At 38.0% G+C, this 12,829-nt stretch overlaps 1 protein-coding gene across 2 annotated transcripts in view; it reads left to right on the plus strand.

Annotated features, from left to right (window-relative positions):
• Positions 1-40: 40 nt before the first annotated feature.
• The window catches only part of LOC141435924 (alpha-(1,3)-fucosyltransferase C-like), a 24,626-nt gene continuing 11,837 nt past the window's right edge, over positions 41-12,829 (plus strand). The window contains exons 1-3 of one of the 2 annotated variants that reach the window (XM_074098763.1): positions 41-210; positions 1,135-2,069; positions 3,678-4,808. In XM_074098763.1, the coding sequence (XP_073954864.1) occupies positions 1,153-2,069; positions 3,678-3,954 (1,194 nt within the window). In that variant the 5' untranslated portion in view covers positions 41-210; positions 1,135-1,152 and the 3' untranslated portion in view covers positions 3,955-4,808. Of the gene's footprint in view, positions 211-1,134; positions 2,070-3,677; positions 4,809-12,829 lie in introns of those variants that run through there. The other variant, XM_074098762.1, reaches the window with a different exon arrangement.

The raw sequence follows: 12,829 nt of genomic DNA on the forward strand, positions 1-12,829 counted from the left end.
CGTTTAAAAAGCATCGAAAATAAAATCATTCTGTATGCAATAGTGTAATCGGCACGATAATTACGCGCTCTTTCCATAGTCAAATGTGGAAGCGAACACACAGTTCAGTTTATCTTCGTTAGACTAATGTGCGTACATAGGATTATCACTGTTTAATTTGTTACAAAAAAATGTGGGCGAAATTCGACTAGTAAATTTAACTTAATAAAAGTGAGTAAAACAAAAACTTGAAAAACATTTCTTTAGTTAAGACGGTGTTAAATTAGTTTAACTTGCTGTTTTTTTTGAACGATATATTTATATTTGTTTCGTTGTGTTAGCGTTGTGGTTTGTAAAAATATTTGAAAACTGACATTGGTTTTTCTTCTAATCACTCGTGCGTTGTGCCTAGAAATACAATGTGGTTAGAATTATTTTTAAAACCATGGTGGTTTGATCTATGGTCCGGGTTAAGCCCGGGCTGCATCTCAAAAATTTTCGGAATTTATATGTGAGATGACATTTATAATTTACCATGAGTGAAGCAAAATGTCGGGAGGAAACCTGTACGCTCCTGCAAAGAATTTCAATGGTGTGTGTGATGTTCCTGATTCACGCTGGGCCCGCGTGGGAACTACGGCCCAAGGACTCTCATCGTGAGAGGAAACCTGTGCCCCAGAAGTCGGACGAATATAGGCCGAGTTGATATCGATAAAACATTTTTGATGAACACAACAAAACGCTCCGGTGAGATTGAAATATAAATGGTCAGAACACATAATGGATATTTCTTTTTTATTATCTATTTATTTGATCCTGCCGCTTCTAACCTATTCTACCACGAAAACAATTTTTTGGAAATATCATGGTACACTTGACACCTATTGACCTAGTCTCAAACTAAGCAAAGGTTGTACTATGGGTGCTAGGCAACGGGTATACATATTTATAAAGATAAATACATATTAAAGGTCCAAAACCCGAGAACAAACATTCGTATTTATTCATACCAATATCTGCCTCGACCGGGAATTGAACCCGGGTCCTCAAGCTTCATACTCAGGTTCTCCTAACCACTTGGCTATCAGGACTCTATCACGTGTGCACTATTACAGATTCCTGATAATGAACATACAAAATAATATTATTTTCCAGAACAATCGAATATCGAATATGACTCCGGGATCTTGTCATGAACCTGAAACAGAATACACTTCAGTGCCGCATGTATGGAAATGCTACCCCAAGAGGTTATTACTCGTCACTAGTATATGTATACTTATTTATATATATCATAGCCCAGAGGCTAAAACAACAACAGAGTCAACAATAGAAAACCAGAAATACATATTAATGTGGACAAATGCTACTGTTAGCCCTTTCAGCTATTGGAAAACTGGACGAAAAATATTTCTCGAAAGCAAATGTCATTTTTCCAACTGTTACTTTACCACCCACAGGGATTTTTTCGGTGGTAATTTAACTATGTTTGACGCTATAATCTTCAACGGACGCAACCTTAAGCGTGTACATGCGTCTGATCTTCCAAAAAAGAGGTCCAATCACCAGAAATATATTTTTTTAAACATGGAATCGTCGGACAACCAGCCGATCTGCGATTCAATACTCGATGGATTTTTCAACTGGACAGCGACGTATAAGTTAAACTCTGATATCAAGTTGCCATATATGCTCATCAGAAATACAAGTGGCCATATAGTGGGACCAAGTGTTGATATGACTTGGGACAATGACATGCCTGAATACAATGAAACGTCTAAAAATAAAACCAGGGCAGCTGCTTGGTTTGTTTCACATTGCCATACTAGAAGTAAACGAGAAAAGTATGCTGAAAAGCTTAAAAGTGAATTGCACCATCACAATTTAACTTTGGATGTGTATGGTAAATGTGGAAACTTAAGCTGTTCGAGAAAAAACGATTCTCAATGCTTTGAGCTCCTTAAAAACACCTACTTCTTCTATCTATCGTTTGAAAACTCTTTTGCAGAAGACTATATCACAGAGAAAGTGAAAAATGCATTACTCGATGATGTTGTACCGATTGTTTATGGAGCAGCTAATTATTCCAGGTCTGTCAAAAGCTTGGCCTTCGTTAAATTCTCTGTTTGAAAATAATTACGTGAACCCATTGAATGATTTCGCCGTAGACATTATGCCAATCGCTTGGGTGGGTGTATACCTACCTATGGTGAAGAACATATTACATAATGACGAGGACCTGGGTTCGATTCCCAGCCTTATGCTTTTCTGGTTTTTCATTGTATTTTTTTTTATTTAGGCAACAAACCGTCATAATAATGATAAAAGTCAAAAGTCAAAAGTGTTTTATTTGTGAAACATAGGTGATGGCTGCATAAATACAGAGATGTTACATTTTTTCGTGTTGCACTATGTTTTGCCAGTTGGCATACAAAAACATTGGCTATTAAGCCAGATCTTAACCTATTACATTTATATTTTGAACATTAAATTAGATAGGTATACGAGAAAAAAAATCAAATTAGACAAAAACAATTACAAACAATTTATTAGGTCATCATTTAAATATTCGAGAACAGAATAATAGCATTTATTCGTAAGCAGGGTTAATAATTTACGTCTCAGAAGTGGTATTGGTAATAGTATAAATTCTATTGGTAATTTGTTATAAATCCTTATCGCAAGAGAACATACACTCTTACGCATCAAAGCAGTTTTTGCAAGAGCTGGGCACAAATCCTCCCTAAAATTTTGCCCCAAACGTTCGCTAGTGTAATTGGCTTTTTTAAACAACGCTGGATTATTTTTTACGAATATTACCACCTCCAAAACGTAAAGAGAAGGCATTGTCAAGATATTCAAATCCTTGAAATGCGATATACAACTATAGTTGTTTAAGGCCACGCATTGCTCTGATGAGACATGATAAAGCATAGACCTCGAGTACCATAACAATTATAAAGTAATTATACGCATCAGTAAACAGGAACGGTAGATGCAGTAGATGCCATTGTATTTTAAGTAGAAACAAGTAGATTGGTACATACAATACTTATCCTAAAGCATTTTTTTATGGTGAGCTAAAGCTTTGAGGTACGAATTGTAAACCCTGCCCATTCAATAGTCCAGAGAGTTTAGGAACTACTTGTTAAATTCTATTTATGTGACATTTATTGAAATGACTCCAAATTATACAGCTAAAGTCCAAAATTTACCAAACTAGACACATACAATTTTAGACGCACTCTGGAACAAGATAGTCACATCGATATTTTTTTACATATTACGTTTTGTAAGGCTGTTTAAGTGAAAATAATGAATAAATAAAATAAATAAGTTAAAAGATATTTAATTGAAATTTGTTATTGTTGGTGAGTCAAATCTTTTAAGTTCATCTTCACCCACTTTCAGTGGTCAGATTAACTTGAAATTTAGTATTGGTATATATAAAGTTGGATGACAATGCATGTACAGTCAAGTTCATAAACTTGTGAGCAAAAATGTTATCAAAAATATCTGAAATCGATTCTATTGTTAAAGGTATAGAAGCGTGTTCAGATATTTTTGATCAAATTTTACTCACAAGTTTATGAATTCGACTGTACCGTCAACAAAAAGTACAGTCAGCAAAAGTACGTGTTAAAAATATTTTTTTTAACAGAAACTTGATGATAGAATTTCTCTTTCTGTTTTCACAGATTTCTGCCACTCGGGTCGTACATTGACGCCAGAAAGCATGAGCCTAAAGAGCTGGCTTCTATCATGGCGCATATCATTAAGACCCCGGCAGCCTACCATGAATTCTTCAGGTGGAAGAGCCTCTACACCTACCACTATAATAAATACGTATGCAGACTGTGTGCAGCCCTCAACAATCAGACCATGCTTGAAACGCGTACTACATACAAGGAGATGAGACGATGGTGGAATCCTGATTATAAAGAGCGATGTAAAGACAAGACTTGGGGATCATAGGATATTAATCATAGAATGTCTTACGGAGTGGAGACTTGGATAATTGACCAAACAGCGTATATTTTTTGTACAAAGCAAAAGTAACCAGAGGTTGGTTTTAATGCTGCGAAGTAATATTGCAATTAATTTTAAGTTTAGCTTTAACCAGCTTTTGAACTTTTCAAGGAGTTGTACACATACGTTTATCTGTCACGAGGAAAAAGCGGATCTGTGTCAGCTGTCACATCAGCAAGTGCAGAGTTTTGAATAAAATCAAAGTAGTGATCATGACACATTGCGTTATTTTTTTAAAATAAAACATATGAAAGTGTGTTTATTAAATATGATCTTTACTAATAACCCTTAAAGTCTGTGATTAAAACAAAAATACACGCAGTGTACCTACTGTGACTGCCACCGTCGTCGGCAGCAGGTCTGCTGGCAGGTGAACATAGAGGTTGCCAAAGACGTTGTCATCATCATCATCATCATCAGCCGGAAGACGTCCACTGCTGAACAAACGCATTCCCCTCAGAACGCCACAATGAGCGCCAACTCGCCACTTGACCAGTTGCCCGCTACTCTCACGATGTCGTTAGTCCACCTGGTAGGAGGCCTGCCAATAACGCTTCGTCTTCCAGTTCGTGGTCGCCATTCGAGGACTTTTCTTCCCCGACGGTTATCCGTCCTTCGAGCGATGTGGCCTGCCCAACGCCAATTGCTATTTCAACTTGCATATTTTTACAGCTATGTCTGTGAGTTCAGTTCTTCAACGAATTGTAATTATGTGATGCTGATGTAGTAAGTATTATATAATCGTGTTATAGTCATAAAATACAAGAAATGCTCTTCATACGTTAATTAGTAACGTATCCGTACAGTTTACCTTTATTGAGTACAAAGTATCGTCAACTTGTAATTATACCTACTCGTACCTATACCCATCCAAAAAAGTGCGTGCATTGGAGGCGCACGTCTTAAATGCCGATCAATCGGATGGACTAGCCAAGACCAGCAGGGCACATGCCTGCCCCAGCCATTGAATAGTTTTGAATTTCTTTTTATCTATTTCACAAAAGTCTTTATGTTATGTAATTTATGTGTAATGTTTGTCAATTGTGTTTGTTTACTTATTATGTACCAGAAAATACACATTTTGAAATATAATAACAAGATAAACTTTACTGTCAATATGGTCCATAAAGAATATCGTCAAAACTGGAATCTTTTCTTGTGGTATGTATAATTGTCAAATTTTTGATATTAACTCAGAAAAAAAAACACATTTATTAATAAATCAAAAAACAAACAAATATAATGGGACAATTGACACTAATTAACCTAGTCCTAAACTAAACAAAGCTTGTACCTACATACTATGAGTATTAGGCGAAGGATAAACATACTTATACTTAGATATTTGTATGAGAAATACGAATGTTTGTTCTCGGGTCTTGGGTGTTTACTATGTATTTAAGTATGTATCTATCTATATAATTATATTTATCCGTTGCTTAGTACCCATAATACAAGCTTTGCTAAGCTTACTTTGGGACTAGGTCAATTGGTGTGAATTGTCCCGTGATATTTATTTATTTACTTATACAGATAAAGAAATACATTCATTTTAATTAGGTTCCACCAGAAATAACGTTTGTATAGTTCAGACCAAGTTCAAATGTAACTTTTCAGCCGTCCACCACATCAAGTTCGTCGGCTTTACGAGTGCAGTTCTGTAAGGTTTCTGCTTATGAGGTACCGAGTCGGTAGCCGAACAGTTTCCAACTAAATATCAGCTTTTAATTTCAGCATCAATATCATTCATCATCATAAACAGGAGACGTCTTCTGTTGAATACAGGCCTGTGCTTTAGAGCGCCGCAATGGACCACAACTCGCGCCACTTTCTTCCTTCTTCCCTTCTCCTTAGAACTCCATTACTCGCCACTTACATCAACTGATTGCCCGCAACTCTCGCGATAACATCAGTCCGCCTAGTGGGAGGCCTGCAAACGTTTGGCCTTTCAGTTTGTGGCCTTCACCTTAGAACCATTCTCCTAACGGTTATCTGTTCTTCGTACGATGTGGCTCGCCCATTACCACTTTAATATTTTCGAGCTATATCAGATTTTAGTTTTTTGGTGAATTTGCGTATTTCGGATTCCATTGTGCTAACTTAGGGCATAAGTCCATAGCTCTTGTTTGATAAAAATTGCTTCAGCCGTTTTTGTGATATTGAACTTTGAAATGACAATGTCGGAAGTTTTTCAACTTTTCTAGGGGGCTGTTTCATCACCCATTGAATAATTTTAACTGACGGATAAATGTGATGCCGTCTCCGTCTATTCAAACAAAACAAACAGAGACGGCATCACTGTTATCCATCAAATAAATTCATCAATGGATGGTGAAACAGCACTTTAATTTGAGTAATTTAATCAAACATCGCTTCGTTACAGTACTGGCTGCTTGTTAAACGAACTCACAAACTCGACTGTTTAAACCAATACTCAGCCCATAATTACCTACTTCCAGGCCTATTCAACAATGGACTATTCTTTGGTTCCGTGATTATTATGTACTTACATTCAACTGTAGGTAAACGTAACACATGGCCGCTCGAGCACCCAGTAACAAACTTTGTACATTCAAAGCACATGTCGCGGGAATTCGTAGGGGTTGTTTTATAGCAATACTTTCAATAATTTATAACGAAATACGTAATAGTCGGAACTAAACGCGGTAATTAAGGAAACTGTTGTATTTTTTTTTGGTTTGATGTATGGTCTCTCGAGCAAAAGGTCGCAGGTTCAAAGTCATTTGAAATTCATGTGCGGAATCACATTTAAAAAGGTCAGAATATTTTATGGCTTAGCGGCTCCTACACTAGCGTCTTTCGAGCATCGTCGTCGTGCCAGCGTCCGCGCAGCGTCGATGCCGCGGCGACGCTAACGCTGGCCGGCTGCCAAACCCCGGGCTTAAACAGCGCAACGTTTTTTGCGAACAAGTACCTACAATGCACAACGCCAGCGCTGCGTTGCGTTATCCCGGCATTCGACAGCCGGCCAGCGCTGGCGTCGCGTCGCCGCGGCGTCGACGCTGCGCGGACGCTGGCACGACGAAGACGCTAGAGAAACGCTAGTGTACCGCGGCGTCTATGTCGCGTCGACGCTCGAAAAAGGTCTTTGTGCCGCGTCGTCGACGTCGCTGGCACGATGCGACGACGCTTGAAAGACGGTAGTGTGGGGGTCTCTTAAATAACCCCTCTTCAGTCAGTCTGGTAAAAATAAGTTTTATTCGGTTACTAGACAGAGTGCCGGTTAATACCGATAACAGATGCTGTAATATAATAGACATAGGTACATTGTACAAAAATGACGGGTACTGGCCAAACTATTTATCATGTTTCCTGTTTCCTGTTGAAGTCTTATCTTTGACGGTTTCGATTAATTACCGCTTAATATCGTTCTACTCTTTTATCAAAATCCGAATAGGAAGTACTGTTAAATAGTTAAATCCCAAACTGTCTAATTTTTTCTCATGAACACTAACATTTGCTGAACTTTATAGGGCTTTTTGTACTGAACATAAGTGAAATATTTTTTTCATCACACTTGCTCGTAAACAGTCGTAACATGCAGGCTACCTTGGTTGCAACAACCCAAATAAAACCCTCGACCTTAATGTGCTTGTCATGAAACCCGTGGTCGGTAAATGAGTCATTGCGCGTACACATTTTCTTCTCATGAAGCCCAAGGTCGGTAAATGAGTCCGTGCCCGTAGTGATGGTGCTGCGCCGTGCCCGTGCGCGCGCTCCTTCTGCTGGTAGTACATGTAGTACTGTAGTAGCTACGATGACCATAACCAGGAAAATTGTATGTATCAGTCGGAAAAAAATATGTATGATTAGCGAAAATTATGCAAACTTTGGCGCTCCCGATAAACATAAGCGGCGATAAAGATTACCACGCCTTAATCGTTGACCGATTTTGACTAATTTTTAAGGATAGGTTCGTAAGTTTTTTAAGTTTCGGGGCAGGCTGTTTGCAAATAGGAAACATCACCATTTGTACGAAAAACTAGCCTTTTCATTCCATTGCTCCTTCTGAATCACATGTGAAGAAACGTGTTAGATTTTTTTTCTGTCTAAGGCTCCGTTTCCACCAGAGATGTGCGAGGATGTGTTGCGAGGAATGTGTGTTTCATGAACTAATATAAACACTTCATTTACCTCGCCTCGCTCCGCTCAGCTGTTTCCACCAGAGATGTGCTGCGCGAGGATAGATAAATGAAGCGTTTCTATTGGTTAATGAAACACGTTCCTCGCAACACACCCTCGCACATTTTTAAACACAGCCTTATACCCTAAATATTTGAGCAACTATAAACGAATAACCCTCACCATAAACTTATCCAAGATTACAGTAAGCTGAATAAGTGATCACGTGATCACATCATATGACTTATATGACTTTTGGTAACGCGAGGTGAATGAGAGATGCAATGAGGGACAAATAAAAGTGGTTCTCGTCCGGTGAATAATGTACGACGCGATGTAACGCACCAGCAGGCTGTGGACACAGACACAAGAACAAGCGGATGCTATATTATGTCAATTTTGACAGGTAATGCAGATCGACGCTGGCAAAGTCAAAATATCTTTATTCAATTTGGGCTATGACAAGCACTTATGAATAATGTCAGTAAAATCTACCACCGGTTCGGAAAAACCTCTGTTGAGAAGAATCCGGCAAGAAGCTCAACGAGGTATATTTTTTTAGATAGTAGCTGTAGTAGCCTAACGGTTTGATTAAAATCTGTCGCATATGATGCGGTATACATATATATGTCGTGGATTACAATAACCAAGCCTTATAGGATTGTCAATTGACTATTACAACATCGCAATGGTGTGACGTAACTACCGGTTGCGGTGCACGTGGTCGGTCTCGTTAGCCGGAGCGTTATTCTACTTCGGGCTGTAAGGACGACAACACCTGGCTATTGATTCCGGCAGTTCGCCTGTCAATTAGCTCTGTACATACTCTGAATTGGTTTTGTAATTTAATTATTATCGGCTGGTGAAATAAAACAACTGTGCTTCAAAAGAAGTTATTATTGAAGCTCTCACTCAAGTACCTACATACATCATGAACGCATCCTGACGGCTAGACAGAAGTTCTCTCATTCCATTCATGATTATCATCTCATCTCTCCTCTCCGCTCTTGTCGACATATATATCATTTAAAAATCCAGCCTTATACTAATAACTTTGGAACTAACCGCTGGAGTGTTGAAGGTTAAGGGCTAAAACATAGATGTCGTTAGTGTTGCTGCTTAAGTTACTAAATAAGAAAGAGGTGCGAGCCGGGGTTTGAACCTACGATCCTCTGCTTGAGAGGCCATAGGTCAAACCACTCGGCCATCAAGTGTTTGTTGATACACAGAATGATTCTGGATACGTGAACGTGATCATTCTTAGAAAACTCAGTTAATGTATTTCCAAACAGATTACATGAAACATTTAACCGTATTTACATCAAAGAATCACATGATCGTTTGGCCGCTTCAGTTCTCGCCCCGCTCTCTGCTCCGCTCCGCTCTCTGCTCCGCTCCGCTCTTCACGCCGCCACTACGCGCTGAATTCAATCAGTTTCGCCGCAAGGTGATCCCCACTAAGGGCGCGTGCATAAGTAACGCGCGTCCGCCCTCATTCCGCGGATGGAGTAAGTTATTGCCTGCCGCGACGGATGGAGGTAGACTGTAGGTACTGTAATGAGAAAGACCGATGGGGTAGGAGAATGTGGGTAAATCAATCTCTTACAGGTTCAAATTCTTCCGATATATTTCAGGTGATTGAGTTGGTTCAACTGAAGACTCACTTTTTTTTAAATAATAGTAATCCCCGTCATAATTTTTGATACTTATAAAATTTGTCCCGCCGAAACCGTAATTTTGTGAAATTTTTAAACGGTCATTCTGTGGAGTTCTATGGGTTAGTTTTGTTTCAGAAAAAAAATTAAGGAACATGCGAGCCGATATGGGCCAATACTCACTAAATGTTTTATATATTTTTTCTATAATAACGATGTTTCCATGGATTTATTTATATACAAAAAAAAGGCGTGAACACATTTTGAGTCATAAATTCAAATGTAAAACCTTTGAGAGTTCAATAAATTAACCCAATAACTTTCGGAAGAATTTGAATACACCCTGTGTATAAGAAACACAGTGTTATGTACAGTCGCCACCCGATATTTCGGAGCGGCCAAGGTGATCAAAAATATCGAAACATGAACTGTAATAACTTAATAATAGAGTGCATGTGCCGATACTTTTGACCACCCTGGCCGCTCCGAAATATCTGATGGCGGCTGTACGTTACGGAAGTCCGTTACAATCCTACTTTGGAACATTTTTTAAATGCAGTTATCATATATACATATTATATTATATATTTTAGACGACCAGATGGCCTAGTGGTTAGAGAATCTGACTACGAAGCTTGAGGTCCCGGTTCGATTCCCGTGTCGTGGCAGATATTATATGAAGAAACGAATGTTGTTCTCGGGTCTTGGGTTAATATGATTTAAGTATGTATCTATCTATATATTATTATTCCGTTGCTTAGTACCCATAACACAAGCTTTGCTAAGCTTACTTTGGGACTCAGTCAATTGGGTGAATTGACCCGTATATTTATATTATTTATATGTAAAGTTGGTTCCGTTACGATGACGCATAAAACTAAAGCACCAGGCGGCCACGCCGTACAAAATACGCGGTCTTGAATCTACATAGACACGACGATGTCTGTACACGCGTAATGTGTGCGTAAGCTGCACAGCTGACTATTTCAAAACCGTATATTAACTATAAGTGCTACCAATGACATTTAAAGGTACTCATATGTAGGTATGGCTTAAAATAGATATGTGCAAATTAATGTAATCGTTAATCTTACATATTCGAGGGTATTCTGCAAAACGAATAAGTGCAATTTTTTAAAGTTAAATAGGCATACTCGATGTTTTTGCTTTATTTATCTAGCTAAACCGTATAAAAAAATAAATATGTGCACTTATCTGGTTCTGCCAGAATATCCTCGATCTAAGTCCGTTACGATTTCGCAAAATGATTGCTCCCGAACTTAGTGCCGTGCGGCACCCGACTGCTTTCCTGCGGTTTTCCTGCAATCTGCGCTTGAGGGCGGGGTAACTCGAACCGGCGGGGCGGAGCGTGGCCATTCTGTACGTCAGTACTATATATATTCTGTGCTAAAGGCTACCCGAGGTTTATCGATTTTGACAAGTTTTCAATCGTATCTCCTACTTTGTACTATAGACAGAATTATTAGTCAAACGGCTATCGTTCTTCAATCTTTTATCTCCATTTTGGTATACCGGATTTTGTAAAAAATAATACTTAATTTGTAATGATTTTTAAAACATTGTCTAAAAATATACTTATTTCGTATCTCTATGAGCTGAAAGATCTAACATATACGAAATCGAAATTGCACTTGGCCGTTTTTTAAGAGGCCGCTTTTTTAAAAGGAATTTAAAAAGGAAATTAAGAAACAATATAAACAAAAAACAAAAAGAATAGAGAAGGATCAAAGACTGGGATTAGGTAGTGAAAATTGTGAGCCTATAGGAGGTTTTCGCTTGGCTTAACGCCAAAGAAAAAGAATTCCAAAGACGAATGCAGTCACAGTAAAGGAGTTATGATAGAATTTGGAGGAAGAAGGAGGAACGTAAGAAATAAATTGTGCAGAGCGAAAGAGGACAAGAACTTAAAACGCTCCTGAAGATATTGAGGAGTTCCAGCGTTGAAGTGTATGCTGTATAAAAGAGAAAGAATGTGAGTAGGGTAAACCCTCCAGTGAATGAACCCCCCCAGTGAATGACAAAATCACGTTTGCCTAAAATAAGCAATATAGCATTTCCACCAACTGTCGTATTTTTTTTCTTACCGGCAACTCGATTTCCTATGCAATGGCAACAATCGTAATTTTATTATTCGACCCAATTCAACATGGCAGCGTTTGAAGTTCACGTATTTCTGCTTTTGAAGTTTTGTATGGAAATATTAGATCCCAAATAAGAACAGTGCATGTTTGGAGTAACATTTGAACTGCTTATTCATGTATACCACTATAAAGTTTAGCTATTGGTTAGATTAAGAGTTAAATCCTTCTAAATTGTACTCTTTAGTCTATTTTGCGGTTAAGTTGATATTTTTAGGTGTTCCATTACTGGCTTATCAAATGTTCTAAAACCAGTAAATGAACAGTCTGTTCATTTACTGGGTCGGCTGCAATATAGTTTTTTTCCTAAAATTAAATGTTAACGTAATCGTATTAGGTTGTGTTTTCAGATTCTGCATAGAAAACGATTCTGTTTTCTTTGACTAGTATTGGGACACTACGTGTTCATTCATAGGAATAAAATCTAGTAAATGGACTATAGAAATTTGGCTTTGTTCATTTACTAGATACCTACTAACCCTATGTATGAACAACGTAGGTAACGATGGACGTGATCGAAATGCACGATAGTTTATCTCCTAAATGGACTTGTTAATAATATTAGCTTGTACAACAGAGCATAAACAAGCCATTTTACCCAAAGACGTCATATAGTCACCCGAGCCGGTACAGCGAGGGTGGATAGACACGTCGAGGAGAAAATGGGGATTGCGAGGAAAGGAAATAGAACAGTTTAAAACAATTGTTCAGTTTAGTGTGTACCTTTTATTGTTATGAATTACTATAAAATTATATATTTTTTGTTTTATTGATTTATTTTGATCGATTTTTATTTTTATATACATTAAAATGATTAAAAATTATTATGTAGATTTTGCTTGTAGTAAGTTGCTTATTGTTATT

The sequence above is a fragment of the Choristoneura fumiferana genome, chromosome 15, assembly GCF_025370935.1.
Source record: "Choristoneura fumiferana chromosome 15, NRCan_CFum_1, whole genome shotgun sequence".
In the NCBI taxonomy this organism is placed as follows: domain Eukaryota; kingdom Metazoa; phylum Arthropoda; class Insecta; order Lepidoptera; family Tortricidae; genus Choristoneura; species Choristoneura fumiferana.